This window comes from Cnephaeus nilssonii (assembly GCF_951640355.1).
Source record: "Cnephaeus nilssonii genome assembly, chromosome: 6".
Taxonomy (NCBI): domain Eukaryota; kingdom Metazoa; phylum Chordata; class Mammalia; order Chiroptera; family Vespertilionidae; genus Cnephaeus; species Cnephaeus nilssonii.
In genome coordinates, this window is record NC_137077.1 from 48682577 (window position 1) to 48703511 (window position 20935).

The 20935-nt window shown below is 44.1% G+C and overlaps 1 protein-coding gene and 1 pseudogene across 2 annotated transcripts; both read left to right on the forward strand.

Moving 5' to 3' along the window:
• The first annotated feature begins 3336 nt into the window (after positions 1-3336).
• On the forward strand, positions 3337-12281 carry TMT1A (thiol methyltransferase 1A). Its single transcript, XM_079774067.1, has 2 exons — positions 3337-4319; positions 9835-12281. The coding sequence occupies exons 1-2, from the start codon at positions 3822-3824 to the stop codon at positions 10069-10071; spliced, it is 735 nt and encodes a 244-aa protein (XP_079630193.1). The 5' UTR covers positions 3337-3821; the 3' UTR covers positions 10072-12281.
• A 484-nt stretch (positions 12282-12765) lies between these two features.
• Positions 12766-18852, forward strand: LOC307101040 (elongation factor 1-alpha 1-like; annotated as a pseudogene). Its single transcript has 2 exons — positions 12766-12826; positions 17544-18852. The product of its transcript is annotated as an elongation factor 1-alpha 1-like (transcript).
• The last annotated feature ends 2083 nt before the right edge of the window (positions 18853-20935 follow it).

Below are 20935 nucleotides of genomic sequence, written 5' to 3' on the forward strand. Positions count from 1 at the left end.
CTCATTTGATCCTCATAGAAGTCCTGGAGTTGGTAGATAGGAGCCTTGATAGAATCCTATTTTCTTTCCATTAGCCGGAAGACGGGAATTTAGAAAGCTTAGAAACTTGACCCAACTAAAAAGAAGAAATGGTGGACCTTGAAAATGACTTCAGGTTTTCTCACTGAGCAGAATATACTGCTGCAGTTAAATATTTTACCCTTTGTTCTCCTTGTGTGATCTACAATAATAATCTGCTTTGTATTGATATTTACTGCTGTGTTGCTGACAATTACCTGAAAGAGAAGTTGGGGTGCTTCACTGGGCTGGAAAAAGTTTAGCTACATCAGAAAGCAGGTCTAATTAAGCAAGTTTATCTATCCTATATAATAAAAGCCTAATATGCTAAGTGTCCAGTTATCCGTTCAACCAGTCAAAGCATAATATGCTAATGATATGCTAAAGCTGCTCAACTGCTTGCTATGACATGCACTGACCACTGGGGGCAGACAGTCGATTGGGTGACCAGTCGCTATGACATGCACTGACCACCCGGGGGCAGACGCTCTGACCAGTAAGTGAGCTTGCTGCTGGGATCCAGCTGATTGGGACTGAGTGAGACGAGCCAGACATGCCCTGGAGCCCTCCCACGGTCCCTCCCTGGCTGGCCATCCTACCGCGTCCCTCCGTGGCCCCAATCATGCACCAGTGGGGTCCCTCGGCCTGGCCTGTGCCCTCTCTCAATCCGGGACCCCTTGGGAGATGTTGGAGAGCCGGTTTCGACCCGATCCCGCAGGCCAGGCTGAGGGACCCCACTGGTGCACGAACTCGTGCACTGGGCCTCTGGTATATGTATAAAGCTGGCACCAATCGCACACGTGTGTTTACATCTGTCATTGTCGATCATTAATTTGGTTGACACTTCTATTATAGAGAAAGGGTGAATAGCGATATTAAAATATTTCTTTAATTAATTTCCTTTCAATGTGCACGAATCCATGCACCGGGCCACTAGTATTTATATTATCTTTTACATTCACAAATATAGTATAAATCTGGAAATTTTAAGACAAAGAGTACTTGTTCTTCATAATTGCCTTTAGATATAATTGAGACTACCCTACTATATATAATTAGGTATGCTGTTGTGCGTAGTTAATTCTAGTTGTATTTTATACCTTCTGGTCATTACCAATATTTTATATTTACTGGTCATTAAGCTCCTAAAGAAATATCAAGCCAACAAACTGGTTGCATTTAATGTCCTTTAAAGGCAGATAAGCTGAAGAAAGAGTTAGCCTCTCTTGATATTTCATTTTCAAATTACTGACACAAATTTACCAGAGAAATAATTACATACCTTGTGAAATACCAAAATATCTGCAAGAAGTTTCCAAGATTCTTTGAATATCCAAAAATAAAGCCTTTCTAATGAAAGCATTTACATTCCTAAGCTAAGTAAACATTAAAAATACAGTTTAGCTTGCAAGTGTGGCTCAGTAGTTGAGCTTCGACTTATGAACCAGGTCACGGTTCCATTCCCTGTCAGGGCACATGCCCAGGTCGGGAGCTCGATCCCCAGTGTGGAGCGTGCAGGAGGCAGCCAACCAATAATTCTCTCTCATCATTGATGTTTCTATCTCTCCCTCTCCCTTCCTCTCTGAAATCCATAAAAAATTTTTTAAAAGTTAGACATATATCTATATTCTACTCATAGGAATTTATTAAGAAATTAAATTTGTTTACTGTAGCTTAATTTGTAACAGCCCCAAACCAGAAACAACCCAAAGATCCAGGTGAATGTATAAACAGACTGTTATACAGCCATACAATGGAACACAACAAAGTCAATGGATACGTGCAACATGGGACAACTCTCAAAATATGCTCAGTGAAAGAAGACAGACAAAAGAAGCACATATTCTGTGGCTCCATTTACATAAAGTCTAGAAAATGCAAACTAATCTCTAGGTATGGAAAACAGATCAGTGGTGGCCTTGGGACGGGGAGGGGAGGAGGCAGGGATCACAAAGTGGCAAGAAGAGAATTGAGGGGGGCGGTGATGGATATGTTCCTTATCTTGATTGAAATGATGGTTTCATGGGTGTGTACACAGTATGTCAAAACTTATTAAGCTGTCACTAAACATAGTTATTGCAATATTGACTACATCCCCTATGCTTTACTGTACATCCCTGTGACTGACTATTCTGTAACTCCCAACTTGTACTGCTTAGTCCCTTCACCTTTTCACCCAGCTCCCTAAATCCCCTTCCCTCTGGCAATCATCAGTCTGTTCTCTGCATCCATGCATCTAAATATGTAGTACAATTTATTGTATGTCAATTCCACCTCGGAAAAGCTGTTAAAAATGGAATAGAGCTGGTGTGGTTCAGTGGTTGAGCTTCAACCTGTGAGCCAGGTGAACCAGGAGGTCATGATTCGATTCCAGATCAGGGCACATGCAGGGGTTGCAGGCATGATCCCCAGTGTGGGGCGTGCAGGAGGCAGCCATCAATTATTCTCTCTCATCATTGATGTTTTTCTCTCTCCCTCTCCCTTCCTCTCTGAAATCAATAAAAATATATTTAACAACAACAACAAAAAGGAATAGATAGCTCTGGTCAGGCAGCTCAGTTAGAGCATTGTCCTGATATGCCAAGGCTGTGGGTTTGATTCCCAGTCAGGACAAATACAAGAATCAAGCAGTGAACACATAAATAAATGAAAAGCAAATCAATCTCTCTCTCTCTCAATAAATTTAAAAAATGAAAGATATACTATTTATAAAATACGTGTAGGGTATAACATATAATGAAATAATAGCACATTCTCTGTATCCATCACCCAGTTTTTAAAAAATTAATGTAGCTGAAATCGGTTTGGCTCAGTGGATAGAGCGTCAGCCTGCGGACTGAAAGGTCCCAGGTTCCATTCCAGTCAAGGGCATGTACCTTGGTTGTGGGCACATTCCCAGTAACGGGTGTGCAGGAGGCAGGTGATCGATGTTTCTAACTCTCTATCTCTCTCCCTTCCTCTCTGTAAAAAATCAATATATTAAAAAATAAAATAAAAATATAAAATTAATGTAATCATTATTTTTAAAAAAATTGCTGTGTTCCCCAACCAGCCTAAAGCTGGGGCTTTTCTTGTTAAAAATTGAAGGATGCTTGAAAATATATCTGAATGCTTGCGGTTTCCAAATGTGAATATTCTGGGGAACGATTTTTATCTAAGTTAGCTGAATAATGTGGTGCACAGTTTGAAATTGAAACTTGCCCTTTAAAAGATGGTCAGCCCAAAACAGGGACTTAAAAATAACTGTGTTGAGTTAGGAACCTCTGCGAGTCTCAGCCCAGAACGCAGAACGCAGAACGCGAAAGGGAAATTCTTGTTAACTGTGGCCGGAGGGCAGTCCGTGCGGGGCAGGGGCGCGGCGGGAGGAGGGGTGCTGGCCGCGGTCTTCCGGCACCGATTAGCCTGGCTCCACCCCGGCTCTGTCCTCCCGGCCGAGGTCCCTGCACGACCTGGGCCCGCGGTGAGCGCGCTGCGGAGAGAACTGGGGCTGGAACCGAGAGCCGGGGGAGCAGGCGCAGATTCGGAACCAGGGACGGGACGCCCCTTTCCTTCGAAGGAGAAGCCGGAACCTTCTCATTTGCTTCATGAAAACGAAGCTGAGTCCACTGTCGCCCACGGCCATTGATTGGGCGAAACTGGCCTCCTGCCCAGGATCCCAGCTCGGCTCCCTCCGAGGCTGATTGGCCCCGGAATGCGGCCAGAAGCCACCGCCCGCCCTTAAAGGGGTCAGCGCGCTCAGCCGCTGGGGTTTTCTCCTCTTCGTGATGGCGCTCACCGTCCTGCTCCTGCAGCTGGCCGTCCGCATCCTGGCCTTCCCCTTGTACCTGCTGCACTTTCTGGGCCTGTGGAACGGGATGTGCAAAAGATGCTTCCCCTTCCTCCTGGTGAGGCTCACCTCAGTGTACAACAAGCAGATGGCGAGCACGAAGCGGGGGCTCTTCAGCAGCCTGCAGGAGCACGGGAGCCCCTCGGGGAAGCTCTGCCTGCTGGAGCTGGGCTGCGGCACCGGGGCCAACTTCAAGTTCTATCCGCCTGGGTGCAGGGTGACCTGCGTTGACCCCAACCCCAACTTCGAGAAGTTCTTGATCAAGAGCATCGCTGAGAACCGACACGTGCAGTTTGAGCGCTTCGTGGTGGCTGCCGGGGAGAACATGCACCCGGTGGCCGATGGCTCCATGGACGTGGTGGTGTGCACCCTGGTCCTGTGCTCCGTGGAGAACCAGGAGCGCATCCTCCAGGAGGTGCGCCGGGTGCTGAGGCCGGTGAGTGTCAGCCTGTGAGGAGGGCTGGTTAGTAGCAACCACCACTACCAAGAGCGGTCCTGTCAATTTCAGCTGAATCAAACATCCTAACGTAAAAAGTAAACCTACTAGAGAAGACACTATTGATTTCTTTTTTAATCTTAGAGTGGGGAGAAGCTATAAAGGGAAAGACTGGTAAATCTGAATACACAAAATTTTTAAACTGCAGGGAGGATGGAAGGGTCCCGGGTTCGACTCAGGTCAAGGGCACATGCCCAGGTTGCGAGCTCGATCCCCAGTAGGGGGCGTGCAGGAGGCAGCCAATCAATGATTTGCTCTCATCATTGATGTTTCTCTCTCTCCCTCTTCCTTCCTCTCTGAAATCAATAAAAACTAAAAAAAAAATAAAATAAAATAAAGAAAGAAATTAAACTGCAGGGTAAAAAGTACTATAAACAAGAACAAACTTAGAAAAAATATTTGCCAGGGATGGTAGACAAAGGGTTAACTTTCTTCCCATTAAATGACATTACTAGTCAAAGGTCAGTAGAATTTTTTACAATATGTTTTTATTGACTTCAGGGAGAGGAAGGGAGAGGAGAGATAGAAATATCAGTGAGAGAGAAACCATTATTGGCTGCCTCCTGCACACCCCCTTCTGGGGATCGAGCCCACAACTTGGGCACCACGTACCCTGACGGGGAATCGAACCAGTGACCTTCTGGTGCAGGAGCTGATCCTCAACCAACTGAGCCACACCTGCCAGGTGGTAGGGTTTTTTTAAATCAATAAGAAAAACACAAGGAAAAAATAGGCAAAGAGCAGGAACAGAAATATAAATAAAAACAGCCAATAATATGATTTAAATGCTCAACCTTACAATTAAAGAACAAATTAAAGCAAGATACCATTTTTACCAATTATACTGTCAGAGACTTTTAAGGTCAGTATGGTGTTGGGGTGCATTTGGGAGATTGGACACCCCATGCACACTGGAGGAAGTGCTCTCCTTGGAGGGCAATTTGATAATATCAATTTTTTTTACTTGAATTTATTGGAGTGACATTGGTTAATAAAATTATATAAGTTTCAAGTGTACAGTTCTATAATACATCATGCATATTGCACTGTCTGCTTACCGCCCAAAGTCAAATCTCCTTCCATCACCATACATTTGACCCTCTTTACCCTTTACTACCTCCCCACCCCTTTCCTCTTTGGAAACTACCATACTGTTGTCTATGTCTACGAGTTGTTGTTTGCTCATTGTCGTTTTCAGTTTTATATCCCACATATGAGTGAAATCATATAGTTCTCGACTTTTTCTGTCTGACTTATTTCACTTAGCATGATAGTCTCAAGATCTATCCATATTGTTGCAAATGGCAGTATTTCATATTTTCTTATGGCTGAATAGTATTCCATTGTACAAATGTACCACATCTTCTTTATCCAATCATCTATCAAAGGACACTTCAGCCCTAGCTGGTTTGGCTCAGTGGATAGAGCGTCAGGCTGCTGACTGAAGGGTCCTGAGTTCGATTCCGGTCAAGGGCACATTTCCTCTCTGAAATCAATTAAATATATATATGTTTGTTTGTTTTTAAAGAACATTTTGGTTGCTTCCACTGTGAATAATGCTGCAGTGAACATAGGAGTACATATATCTTCTTTTTTAATGTTTTTGTTTTAAATATATTTTTATTTATTTGAGAGAGGGAGAGAGAGATAGAAACATCAATGATGAGAGAGAATCATTGATCGGCTGCCTCCTGCACGCCCCCTACTGGGGATTGAGCCGGCAACCCAGGCACGTGCCCTGACCGGGAATCAAACCATGATCTCGTGGTTCACAGGTCGATGCTCAACCGCTGAGCCACATCAGCCGGGCGTAGGTATTGTCTTCATGTTGGGTTGAGGAAACAGACTCAAAGAGGTTAAGAAACTTGCCCAAAGTTATACAGCTAGTAGGTCTGACTTCATTTAATGCAAATATTTGTTATGGCTGCACCACATTGCTCGTCTCTGGACTTTTCATTTCTCTGACTTCAACATTTCTATCATGTTTGCTGACTGTTCTTCCTCCACCCATCCCCAAACACTGAAGTTTCTTTTTCGGTTCTCATTTCACTTATACATCCCCCTGGGCTCTATCACTCACCCCAAAATTTTTCTATTACTGCACATACACAGATGGTGTCCAAATCAAAACATCTGGCCCAGATCTCCCTTCTAACCGTGAACCTGCATATGCAGCTGTCCACTTGGCAGTCGCTGTGTTATCCAGAGGGCAACAGCCACCTCCCCGACCTGATTCTCCTCCTCTCTCTCCTGTCCAATTCTATGCAATTTTTTAAAATCAGGAAATAGCAAGTTTTCCATTCATGAACACAGCTCTCAGACTTACCCAGAGAATTTGGGGGAACTCCATCTCTCAGTTGTCCGCCTGGGATAGCCAAGATTAGAGTAGCGGGAGGAGGTTAGGAAGAGCGGGGCAGCCACCACGGGTTTTGGAAGGTCCCTTTCCTCCTGCTCAGCTCAGCGATGGGCCGAGCACTTCTGAAGACGTCCTAATAACGTGCGGCCTCTATTGGGTCTAGGCTTGACCTACATTTACAGGACTGCCCTGGATGAGGGCAGCGCTGGCAGATTCCTACATGACAGTCCTTCACGCAGAGCAGCCACTGGTTGAATAAAACACCTCCTGACGAAGTGTTACCATGAATTCATTAACACCCTGAGCTCATTCAGTATTTTAATTAATCATGCTTACGTTCTTGTGACAATGGTACAGAAATATAAGACATGGTTAGTTAGTCTCAGGCAGTGCGTGGTGTGGATTCGGACTCTCTCACAGGTTTGCAAAGCAGAGACAGAACAATTTTCACATGAATAAACTAAAAGAAGTAGAATTTCTTTAAAAGTAATTAAAAGGCCCAGCTGGTGTGGCTCAGTGGTTGAGTGTGTCAACCTATGAACCAGGAGGTCACAGTTCGATTCCCGGTCAGGGCACATGCCCGGGTTGTGGGCTCGGTCCTCAGTAGGGTTTGTGCAGAGGCAGCCAATCAATGATTCTCTTTCATCATTGATGTTTCTCTCTCTCTCCTTCTCCCTTCCTCTCTAAAATAAAAAAATTTAAAGTAATTAAATGGCAAACTGGGGAAAACGTTTGTCCCTACTAATTAGTAAGAAAAAAAACCAACACCCTAGTAGAATACTGTTAAAGGCCATTAACAGACAAATTAGAAAATAAAAAAATCCAAATCATCAGTAAGGTTTCATAAAAGATGTTATATCTATTAAAAATATTAAAGACATGCATAGTATTGAAAATATAATATCATTTTGCCCATCAAATTAACAAAGATGCGGGGCAGGGGGAGTACTGATGAGAGTTTATTGGAAATGGGCACTCACATCCACGGCTAGTATGAGTGTAAATTTGCTACATCTTTTCCAAAGGGCAATATGACAACCTGCACCAACAGCTTTAAAAAGGCAAAGACTTTTTTTTTAAATCCTCACCCGAGGATTATGTTGTTGTTTTTTATTGATTTTCGAGAGAAGAAGGGAGAGAGAGAAACATCTATCAGTTGCCTTCCATATGTGCCCCGACTGGGGATCGAACCCACAACCTGGGTATGTGCTCTGACCGGGAATTGAACCCACCACCTTTCGGTGTACAAGGCAATGCTCCAACCAGCTGAGCCACCCAGCCAGGGCAAACAGCAGAGACTTTTGGCTCAGCAATTCCACTTTTTAGCAAGTTATTTATTTGGAAAGAATTAGAGATGGTCGGTCACAAAGATTTATGGATTAGGATAGTCACTGTAACCATATTTATAATAGTAAAAAATTAGAAATAACCTAAATGAGAATAGTTAAATAACAGATGGTACCTACAGTGGTGTGAAATATTATGTAAAGATTTTTTAAAATTATGTTTTAGAATAATATTCAAATACATAAATCAAGCGAGCTACAAAACAGAACATACATTCCAATCCTAGTTTTTGGAAAAAATACATATTCATATAAAAATGCACACAAAGCCGAAACCGGTTTGGCTCAGTGGATAGAGCGTCGGTCTGAGGACTGAAGGGTCCCAGGTTCGATTCCGGTCAAGGGCATGTACATTGGTTGCGGGCACATCCCCGGTGGGGGGTGTGCAGGAGGCAGCTGGTCTATGTTTCTCTCTCATAGATGTTTCTGGCTCTCTATCCCTCTCCCTTCCTTTGTGTAAACAATAAAATATGTTTAAAAAAAAAAAAAAGCACACAAAACCTTAACTGTAGTTATCACGAGGTGGTGGAATGATAGTTGATTTTTTTTTAATATATTTTTATTGATTTCAGAGAGGAAGGGAGAGAGAGATAGAAACATCAATGATAAGAGAGAATCATTGATCGGCTGCTTCCTGCACGCCCCCTACTGGGGACGGAGCCCACAACCCAGGCATAGGACCTGGACTGGAATCGAACCCAGGACCCTTCACTCCACAGTCTGATGCTCTATCCACTGAGCCAAACCAGCTAGGGCAATAGTTGATTTTTTTTTTTACTTTTCTGTATTTCCTAAAATTTTTTAAATAAACATATTGCTGAGATAGTATTGCCAGCCTCTGGAGCCAAACCAGATTCTAACGTTTATAAGCTGAGGGACCTTAGGCAAGTTGCTTATTTCTGTGCTTACTTCCTCAGTTTCCTCATCTGTAAAAATAAGAATGATAATAATACTTTACCAAATAAATTTATTGTGTGGATTAACACGTGGTAGGCATTAAGGAGATAGTATCGCCCAGCCAGCGTGACTCAGTGGTTGAGTGTCAACTTATGAACCAGGAGGTCACGGTTCGATTCCTGGGCAGGCACATGCCTGGCTTTTGGGCTCAATCCCCCGTGTGGGGTGTGCAGGAGGCAGCTGATCAATGATTCTCTCTCATTATTGATGTTTCGATCTTTTGTTTCCTTCTCCCTTCCTTTCTGAAATTAAAGTGTATATATATATATATTTCTTTTAAAAATATATATTTTTGTACACAGTAACTGCTTTAAGTTTTAGCTATTATTATGTATTGCTTTTATGATCAGACAATAGAAGTGTTGTTTTTTATATATATATTTTATTGATTTTTTACAGAGAGGAAGGGAGAGGGATAGAAAGCTAGAATCATCGATGAGAGAGAAACATCGACCAGCTGCCTCCTGCACATCCCCCACTGGGGACATGCCCGCAACCAATGTACATGCCCTTGACCGGAATCGAACCTGGGACCTTCCAGTCCGCAGACCGACGCTCTATCCACTGAGCCAAACCGATTTCGGCAGAAGTGTTAATAATTGCTTTAGAGTGGCAGCTCTGTGTAAAATTTGACAGATGAAACTATTGACCAAAATGATGTCCTCGTAACTTATCCGTGTCTTCTCATGAAGTTGATCTCCGGGGCCACTGATATCTGACGCTTCACTCATCTTATAAATCTGCTCTCCCCAAACTAAAATCCTTGAAATGGGTTTTCTTTTCTTTTCTTTTCCAGGGCGGGGCCTTTTATTTCCTGGAGCATGTAGCAGCTGAGCCTTCAACCTGGAGTTACTTCTGGCAACAGGTCCTGGAGCCTGTCTGGTACCTTCTGTTTGACGGGTGCAACCTGACCCGAGAGAGCTGGAAGGCAGTGGAGCGGGCCGGCTTCTCCAGGCTGCAGCTGCAGCGCTTACAGGCCCCGCTGTCCTGGGCGCTGGTGCGCCCGCACATCTGTGGATATGCCGTGAAATAGCGCCAGTGGGGAGCAGAGAGCGAATGAGTGGCTCAGATCGCCTAAGGCTTCCGTTTTACACTTAAATACTAATTGGGAAAAGAGAAACCCTTTTTCAGGTAAAGCTGAATTTCATCCTAAAAAGTTTACCTTATACCCTGTGTAGCCATTTTCCATTGTCTCCCGAAGAATCCGTCCACGTTAGGTTGCATCGCTGTTTTCTAGTTTTATTTAGGCTGCACTAGGATTTGAGTTTACTTCTACGTACGTTATTTTCTTTTATAACACCATCATTTGTAAATATATATTTCTATGAGCACTTTTTAAGTGCTGTTTGCTCTCCCATCATTGTATTCCCAATGCCTGGCATATAATAAGTGCTTAAGAGATATCTGTTGAATAAATTAGCTAAAGAAAACAAAACAAATACAAAATAGCTTCGAACTCTCCTTTAAAAGGAAACAATGAGCCCAGCCAACAGTGACTCGGTGATTGGGTGTTGACCTGTGAACCGGAGGTCACGGTTAGATTCTGGTCAGGGCACATGCCCAGGTTGTGGGCTCAGTCCCCAGTGGGGGTCATACAGGAGGCATGATTCTCTCTCATCATTGATGTTTCCCTCTCCCTTCTTCTCTAAAGTCAATAAAATTATATTTAAAAAAAAATAAAAGGAAACAATGAGCTTTTGAAATTGAAGTCTACCATTATCCGCAAACCTTAGTTTATTCAGTAACTTCAACTATCTTAGTTAAGTTGTTACCCAACAGATTTGAATTTCACCCCCTCTTTGATTTGAGAGCTTGGTGAAATAAGTAGTTAAATCACTCAAAAGAAAACTTTGAGAAAGGACAAATGAAAATACCTTAATGATTCGCAAACTGAATAAAGGAAGACTAGTTGAAAATTATACTTGACACTTCAGTATTTTCATGAAACTGTCTGAGGCAGTTAAGGTTCTCGGGTTCGTTTTCCTTATTATCTAGCACAGTGGTCTGCAAACTGCGGCTCGTGAGCCACGGTTTGCCGCTCTGTTGACTAATGAGTTTGCCGACCACTGACCTAGACTCTCGATTCCAATCATTACAGGCTGTTGTTGTTCCTTGTGATTAAGCCCCTATCCCAGTGGTCGGCAAACTCATTAGTCAACAGAGCGGCAACCTGCGGCTCACGAGCCACAGTTTGCCGACCACTGACTAGCATATACTTTCCTGAATGCAGTCAATTACAGGCAAGGAAGAGTCCCACTCACTGTAATTAGGAAACCCTGGTATAATTAGGTACACTTTGTAAGAGCCCCTAAGACCAGATAATTTGTGAGCGTGGAAAGAAGTGGACGAGTATTTGTTGGATTATGATGATCAAATTTCCACCCCCTCCCAAGATGATTTCTTAGTTCCTTGCAACCACAAAAACCTCTGAAAATCATCGAAATTGTGTTGAAAACAAGTGTTGGGCTGATCAGTCAGAGGGTTTAAGAGTAGAATTTTCAGAAATAGTTTGCATGTATTTTAATAAATTTAGTATATTTTCTGAGATGATTTTGCAAAAGGCCTATTTTAAATAGCAAATCAATAAATTCATATGCATTTTAGGAATGGAAATAAAATAGTTTATACGTTTACTGGCTTGGTTTCATTTTTCTGTATGTCTCTGGGAGGGCTTTCCTTCCTCGTGGAAAGTTAAGCTGTTTAAACATACAGATTTTTCTTTCCTCAGCCAGGTAACTATACTAGTAAACACAGCTAGCAGGTTTTAGAAAAAGCAATTTTGGAAGGATCAGAATGTGTTTTGAAAAATTCAAGTCCAAAGACCCCGTTTGTGAAATCCAGAGAGCAGAAAGAAAGGAAGCTCAGTTCTCTCTGTGGGACATAAAAACAGTTACTGTTACGGTGAGGTTTGGACACTCACCGAAGGCCTCCTGCGCAATGAAGCATGAATCTCCTCCTCTGCAGTCTCCCCAAAGTAGGAACCTCCTTCCTCTACCCACCTCACTACTGGTTGGGTCAGTCTAGTGAGGGAGAACTATGAAAAGCCACAGGGTGACCTTGTGAAATGATATTGGCATGTTGGAAGGCAAATAACAGCCAAGTACAAAGTACTAGGCACATTCTTACCAATTCCTTCTTGTCTTAAGTGGTTTGGCAAATATTATCCTCACTTTTTCTTTCTTAATCCTCACCTGGGGATATGTTTTTCATTGATTCGAGAGCAAGAAAGGGAGAGAGCAAGAGAAAAACATCCATCAGTTGCCTCACGCACCCCGACTAGGGATTGAACCTGCAACCTGGCCCTGTGTCCTGACCAGGAATAGAACCTGGGACCCTTCAGTGTATGGGACAGCACTCTAACCACTGAACAACACCGGCCAGGCCTATCCTCACTTTCTATAGACAACACTAAGGTGTAGAGAAAGAAATAAATGGTGTTTCTTACAAGTTAAAGAGCAAGTCTTATAAGCCCTGATTCCCAACACCACAAAGCCTGTTTTGACTACAGCTGCCATATTATTTTCTCACTGCCTTCCTCCTCAGGCCCAGAATGACACATGCTTATGATCATTCCAACAGCCGAGGACTGGGTCTCAACAGGCTCCTATTGACAATACTGGGTCACAGCCCTTTCCTGAACCAATCATGTTTAGATGGGATGGGTTATGCTGATTGGCTCAAGTGTAGGTCCCCGTGTTCCATCCCTGGGGTTGAGCACACCCAGATCATGTGGACTGAGACAAGGAGACTTGTGGATTATCCAGATGAAAACAGAGCCTGTGACTGGGGTAAGGGGGAATGGATGCTGGGAAGGCACACCACAAATGCCCAGGATAAGCTCATTGCTGCATTTAAAAAAATTTTTTTTAAAGAGAGAGTGGAAGGGAGGGGGAGGAAGGAAGAGAGAGAGAGAGAGAGAGAGAGAGAGAGAGAGAGAGAGAGAGAGAGATGAGAGGGACACATCGATTGGTTGCCTCCCACACAGGCCTGATCAGGGCCATGTGCGGGAGGCAGGGCCATGTGTAACCTGCAACCCAGGTATGTACTCTTGCCTGGGAACTGAATCTGGGACCCTTTGGTGCTCAGGCCGATGCTCTAACCATTGCTCTAACCATTGCTCACCAGCCAGGGCTCCTTGCTGCATTTTGATCTGACCCTCTGTCTGCTTTCCTGCGGTAGATCACACAGTACTGTGCTTACAACACTGGCTTTTCAGAGGGATAATTGCATACAATGAGAAAAATAAAAGTCAAGATGACACTGGCTTTGGCATCAAAGTGACCGAGGGCAAGTCCTGGCTGTGTCATTCATTGACTGTGTGACCTTGAGCAAGTTACTTCTCTTGTCTCACTTTCCTCACCTGCTAATGGGGATAATATCTACCTACAGAGATATGGTGAGGAGTTAATGAAGTGAAGCCCTTGGTGCTTAGTAAAGGTTGAACTTCATTCAACAAATGTGAGTGCCTATTGTGTCCTCTGCTCTTGGTGCTTGGCTTAGAGTCCTGAATAAGCTAGACCTGGTCCCTCTCTGCTGAAGCATACAATTGTGATGATGCTATCTACGAGGGAGAAGCTCGGGAAGAGAACAGAATATGGTCTATCCAGGAGGAAGAGGATCAGAGGCGTCCTTGAGGAAATGACATCTGAGCTGAGTTCCAGAATATGAATAAGTAGTATCCCAGCCTGCCCTGGCCAATGTGGCTCAACTGGTTGGGGATCAACCTGTGCACTGAGGGGTTGCTGACTCGATTCCTGGTCGGGTCACATCCCCGGTGGGGGTATGGAGGCGCTGATTGATGTTTCGCTCTCACATCTATGTTTCTCTCTCTCTCCCTTCCTCTCTCTCCAACTAATAAAAATCTTTAAGAAAAAAAAAAAAGAGTATTTCAGTCTAATGTAACAGCTTGTGCCACTGACTAATGAAGAGAGGAAACACAGTATGTTTGTTAGGGGCAGGAATATTAATCGTGCTCTGTTTTTTGTTTGTTTGTTTGTTTTGTTTTTTTTAAATATATTTTATTGATTTTTTACAGAGAGGAAGAGAGAGGGATAGAGAGTTAGAAACATCGATGAGAGAGAAACATCGATCAGCTGCCTCCTGCACACCCCCTACTGGGGATGTGCCCGCAACCAAGGTACATGCCCTTGACCGGAATCGAACCTGGGACCCTTCAGTCCTCAGGCCAACGCTCTATCCACAGAGCCAAACCGGTTAGGGCTAATCGTGCTCTGTTAACCATGATGGTCAGCTATAGTTATAAGAAATGTAATGATGCTCTGTTAACCATGATTGTTCTGTTCTGATTAGAGAAAGCATATTCTAACCTGGCTGAGCTGTACACCCTGGGACGTGGGAGTTAACCTGGGAATGTGGTCCATTCTCCTTATCCAGGAACTGCCTGTCATCATGGAAAGATGAACCACTTTTGTTGCCAAAACAACAGAGTCCCCGAGGGGCCAACCCTTCGCAACATCCCCCCATTCCCCTCCCTCCAGCCTACAGTGCCTGTAACCTGTAACCATTATTCCCATTCTTACTCCTTTTGCCCACTTCCCCATGTAATCTTTGTCCTTCTACCCAATAAAAGCATCTGGCTATGGGGGAGGGGAGATTGAGCAGATTTTCATGGAATACATGCTGCTCTCCCATACTGGCAGCATTATTGGAATAAACACATGTGATTCAACCCTGTCTCTGCTTAATTGGCTCAAGTAGTGACAGGCAGCCTGGACCCATTGTTTGTCCAGTTTTGTGTTCAAGGAACTGAAAGAAAGCAGGCACAGCTGGGCACCAAAGCCTGAAAGGTGGGTTTTGGCATGGCCACTACTTCCATCAGCTTCTTGTTAATTTTGTTAAGAACCTTGGCCCATGACCTAACCGGTTTGGCTCAGTGGACAGAGCGTTGGCCTGCAGACTGAAGGGTCCCAGGTTTGATTCCGGTCAAAGGCATGTACCTTGGTTGCGGGCACATCCCCAGTAGGGAGTGTGCAGGATGCAGCTGATCGATGTTTCTAACTCTCTATCCCTCTCCCTTCCTCTCTGTAAAAAATCAATAAAATATATATTTGTTAAAAGAACCTTGGCCCATGAGCCCAACACTTATTTTATTTATTTTTTTAAAATATATATTTTATTGATTTTTTACAGAGAGGAAGGGAGAGGGATAGAGAGTTAGAAACATCGATGAGAGAGAAACATCGATCAGCTGCCTCCTGCACACCCGCTACTGGGGATGTTCCCGCAACCAAGGTACATGCCCTTGACCGGAATCGAACCTGGGACCTTTCAGTCCTCAGGCCGATGCTCTATCCACTGAGCCAAACCGGTTTCGGCCCAACACTTATTTTAATGGCTAACGAAAAAAGAACATTAAAAGTTTATTTCATTTACATGATAAAACATTCTGTTCCTATGTGTTTTGTTTCTTCTGAATTCCTACGCATTTTACACTTGAATAGAAACTGAACATTGCACAGTAGTTCTTTTTGTACTCTTGACCTTAAGTAAGCCTTTCCCTTTAGTATGGCTTCAGAAAACACAGAACTTAACATGAATTTAAGTCTTGCTTCTCTGTTAAGGCAACTGAGAGTATAATGAATCATGGCAGACTAATAACAACAGCAAAAAAGAAAACTTTTCAGTATTACTTTATCTCAATATTTAAATCCTAAAGCCTTCAGGCTACCTTAAACGATATCCGGAATTCCCTGAACCGTGAAAACATCAGAGAATCGAGGTGGGGGGAGGTCACGTTAACTGAGGACAAAGGAAGTGTATGTGGAGCCTGGCCAGCACGGCTCAGTGGTTGAGCATCAACCTATGAACCAGGAGGTCATAGTTTGATTCCCAGTTAGGTCAGGGCACATGCCTGGGTTGTGGGCTCGATCCCCAATGTGGGCGTGCAGAAGACAGCCAATCAATGATTCTCTCTCATCATTGATGTTTCTATCTCTCTCTCCCTCTCCCTTCCTCTCTGAAATCAATAAAAAAAAAGTGTTTTTAAGAAAGAAATAAATTTAGAATAGCCAAAGCCCCAAATTTCTAGATAAATTCTTAAAAACACAGTAATTTGCCAACCAAGCAAAGCATAATTTTGTTTCTAAAGGAAATTACTTGGGAACCTGAAGAGAATTTCATGGGAACAAGGAAAATTACCATTCATAATTTATCATTCCTAAAAAGTAAAAATCTCTTATGTCCAATATACTTAACTCAGGCTGAGTTTTTCTCAATCTTTAAACTGTGCCTGATACTGAATGATATCAGAGGAATGACAGCGTGAGAGCATACCTTGTTCTGTCCCCCTGAAACTTCCACAAGTTAACCAACAATTATTCACCAAAGAAATCTCTACTCAGCACAGATTCATGCCTGAAAGACCTGAGCATTGAAACATCTAAAGGTGGGCAACCGGGAATAAATGGGGAGACGAGAAGGGAGGAAAACGCAAATGGCCCACAGACACAGCCCTGCAGCCAGGAGCCCACAGCTCAGCCGGGACAGGGGAGAAAGCCGGCAGGAGCAGGTGCTTCCTTTGGCCCGGGAGAAAGGAACAGGGAGCTGCAGGGGGGTCAGGGGGTCAGGCCAGGCCAGCAGGACAAGCGGGGAGGGAGTGAACAGTGTTTTTGAGTCAGCAGACGCCTGACAGAGCACAAGGTTCTGCTGTGCGGTTCTCCACTGTCAGCCAGGTGGTGGTGTTTCAGGCAAAGAAACGGAACCGCAGAGCCCGTAGCTTGGACTCCCAAATCTCACCTCCCATTGCCCTTGGAGTCAGGTCCAGGAGCATCTATCCTATAGAATAAAAAGCTAATATGCAAACCGACCAAATGGCAGAACGACCGGTCGCTATGACACGCACTGACCACCAGGGAACAGATGCTCAACACAGGAGCTGCCCCCTGGTGGCCAGTGAGCTCCCACAGGGGGAGCGCCACTCAGCCAGAAGCGGGGCTCATGACTGGCGAGCGCAGCGGTGGTGGCGGGAGCCTTTCCTGCCTTCGTGGCAGCGCTAAGGATGTCCGACTGTCCCGAGGGCTCTGGACTGTGAGAGGGCACAGGCCGGGCTGAGGGATCCCACCCCCGCAAAGTGCACGAATCCCGTGCACCGGGCCTCTAGTATATATATAAAAGCTTAAGTGACTTTTTGATAGTTCGACCAGTCGCTATGACATGCACTGCCCACCAGGGGGCAGACGCTCAACGCAGTGCTTTCCCACAGTGGGAGCGCTGCTCAGCTGATCAATTGGCGCCAAACGCCAGGCTCACGGCTGGTGAGCACAGCTGCGGAAGTGCGAGCGTCTCCCACGGACACTCCCCCTGCGCACCCCTCCCTCATCCGGACCGGGACGAGATTGGGACCAGCATCAGGACTGACTGGGCATGAGCCCGCGGCCACCTCTCGGTCATGGGCACGCCGGTATCACCCTAGGACGGGTGCGTGCGCGGAGTGGCAGTGAGCATACTGAGCAGTGGCGACAGCAGGCGCAGTGGGGCCGGGATGAGCGGGAGCGGCCTGGGTCTTGGATAAACTGAAAGCTGAACGTGAGTAAAGTATCACCATTGATATCTCCCTGTGGAAATTTGAGCCCAGCAAGTATTATGTGACCATCAGTGATGCCCCAGGACACAGAGACTTCATCAAAAACATGATTACAGGCACATCTCAGGCTGACAGTGCTGTCCTGATTGTTGCTGCTGGTGCTGGTGAATTTGAAGCAGGTATCTCCAAGAACGGACAGACCCGTGAGCATGCCCTTCTGGCCTACACACTGGGTGTGAAACAGCTATTGTTGGTCTTAACAAAATGGATTTCATTGAGCCACCCTACAGCCAGAAAAGATACGAGGAAATTGTTAAAGAAGTCAGCACCTGCATTAAGAAAATTGGCTACAACCCTGACACAGTAGCATGTGTGCCGATTTCTGGTGGGAATGGTGACAACATGCCGGAGCCATGTGCGAATGGGCCTTGGTTCAAGGGATGGAAGGTCACCTGTAAAGATGGCACTGCCAGAGGAACCACACTGCTTGAAGCTCTGGATTGCATCCTGCCACCTACTCGGCCAGCTGACAAGCTCCTGCGTCTGCCCCTCCAGGATGTCTACAAAATTGGTGGTTACTGGTACTGTCCCTGTGGGCCGAGTGGAGACTGGTGTTCTCAAACCCGGCAGGTGGTCGGTCACCTTTGCTCCAGTCAGCGTTACAACTGAAGTGAGGTCTGTTGAAATGCACCACGAAGCTGTGAGGGAAGCTCTTCCCGGGGACAGTGTGGGCTTCCACATCAAGAACGTGTCTGTCAAAGATGTTCGCCGTGGCAGTGTGGCTGGTGACAGCAAAAAGGACCACCAGTGGAAGCAGCTGGCTTCACAGCTCAGGTGATCATCCTGAACCACCCAGGTCCCATCAGTGCTGGTGTGCACCTGTGCTGGATGGTCACCACTCACATTGCTGGCAGATGTGCTGAGCCGAAGGAGAAAGTTGATCGTCGTTCTGGGAAAAAGCTGGAAGATGGCCCCAAGTTTTTGAAATCTGGGGGTGCCGGCATTGTTGATATGGTTCCTGGCAAGCCCACGTGTGCTGAGAGCTTCTCTGCCTACCCTCCTCTGGGCCGTTTCGCTGTTGGTGACATGAGACAGACAGCTGCTGTGGGTGTCATCAAAGCCGTGGACAAGGAGGCAGCTGCAGCTGGCAAAGTCACCAGGTCTGCCCAGAAAGCTCAGAAACTAAGTGAATATTATCCCCAACACCTGCCACCCCGTCTTATTCGGTGGTGGAAGAACTCTCAGAACTGTGTGACTCAGTTGGCCATTTAGGTTTAATAGTAAAAGACTGGTGAACGATTACAATGCATCGTAAAACCTTCAGAGGAAAGGAGGATGTTCTGTGGGCCATTTGGTTCTTCGGTGTGTGGCAGCTTTTAAGTTATTTGTTTTTAAAATCAGTACTTTTTAATGGAAACAACAGGACCAAAAATCTGTCAGAATTTTGAGACCCATTAAAATAACAAAGTTTAATGAGAGGAAAAAAAAGAGGAAACAGGAAAGAAGTATGAAATATCACTAAACAAAAACAAGTCAGAAACACAAAAGAAAATAACCAATTAAGGCACAGAGCTACCAGAAAACAAAAGATAAAATGGCTATAGAAAATCCTTATACGTCAATAATTACCCTAAATGTAAATGGCCTGAATTCACCAATAAAGAGGCACAGGTAGCAGAGTGGATCAAAAAAACAAACCCAACCATATGCTGCCTAAAGAGACACATCTAAACTGCAAAGACAAAGGTAGATTCAAAGTAAAAGGGTGGAAATGACTCTCCAAGCAAATAAGATCCACAGAGAAGCAGGTACGGCCATACTTATATCTGACAAAATAGATTTCAAGAAAACAAGAGACAAAGATGGACACTTTATAATGATAAAGGGGATGCTACATCAGGAAAACATAACACTTCTTAATAGATATGCACCCAACCAGGGAGCATGGAAATATATAGAACAAGTGTTCACAGAACTAAAGGGAGAAACAGACCAAAACGCAGTCAGCTGGGGACCGTAATCCTTCACTGACAGCTCTAGACAGACCGACCAAACAGAAAACCAATAAAGAAATAGTGGCCTTGAATGAAACACTAGACCAAATGGACATAATTGACATTAACAGAACATTTCACCCCAGAACATCCGATCATACATTCTTCTCCAGTGCACATGGAACATTCTCAAGGATACACTATACATTGGGTCACAAAATTAGCATCAACAAATTAAAAAAGATTGAAATTATACCAAAGTATATTTTCTGACCACAATGCCTTGAAATTAGAAATCAACTGCAAAAAGGGAAGTAATGAAACCCACAAATATGTGGAGATTAAACAACATGCTACTAAAAAATGACTGAGTCAAAGAAGATATAAAGATGAGATCAAAAGATATATAGAGACAAACGAGAATGATATTACAACATATCAAAACTTCTGGGAGGCAGTGAAAGCAGTAAAAAGAGGGAAGTTTATATCATTACAGGCCTATCTCAGGAAACAAGAGAAATCCCAAGTAAACAACCTAACATCACATCTTAAAGAACTAGAAAAGGAAGAACTAAAGCAACCCAAAGTCAGCAGAAGAAAGGAAATAATAACAATTAGAGCAGAACTGAATGAAATAGAGAACAAAATGTCTATACAAAAAAATTAATAAAACAAAGAGCTGGTTCTTTGAAAAGATTAATAAAATTGACAAACCCCTGACTATATTCACTAAAGAAAAAAGGGGAAAGACCCTTTATTAGTAGAATCAGAAATGGAGAAGTCTATACTGAGTAGGTAGGAAGAGAGGAGAAATAAAGGGAAGAGAGAAGTGACATGTTTTGAAATATACCCTTTGTATAGTTTTGATTTTTGGAACCACATCTTACATATATAAAAGAATGCCTTACAGTCCTGGCTGGTGTTGCTCAATGGTTAGAGTGTTGGTCCATGCACCAAAGGGTCTCTGACTCAATTCCTGGTCAAGGACACATACCTGGGTTGCAGGTTCGATCCCAACCCTGGTAGGGCACTTATGGGAGGCAACTAATTGATATGTCTTTCTCACACGGATCTTCCTCTTCCTTGTTCTCTCTCTCTCCCCTCTCCCTCCATCCCTTCCACTTTAAAAAAAAAAAAAATCAATGGAAAAAATATCCTCAGGTGAGGATTAACAACAACAAAAAAATGTCTTATGTAAAATATAATTTAAAGAGAGGGGATCCTAAAACAGAAAAATAGAAAACACCTAGCTGTATTCCAAATGAATACTAACCACATTAAAGCAGACAGTAAAAAAATCAACCCAAGTAGCTTTTTTCCAAACAGCTTTATTGATATATAATTCACATATCATAAAATGT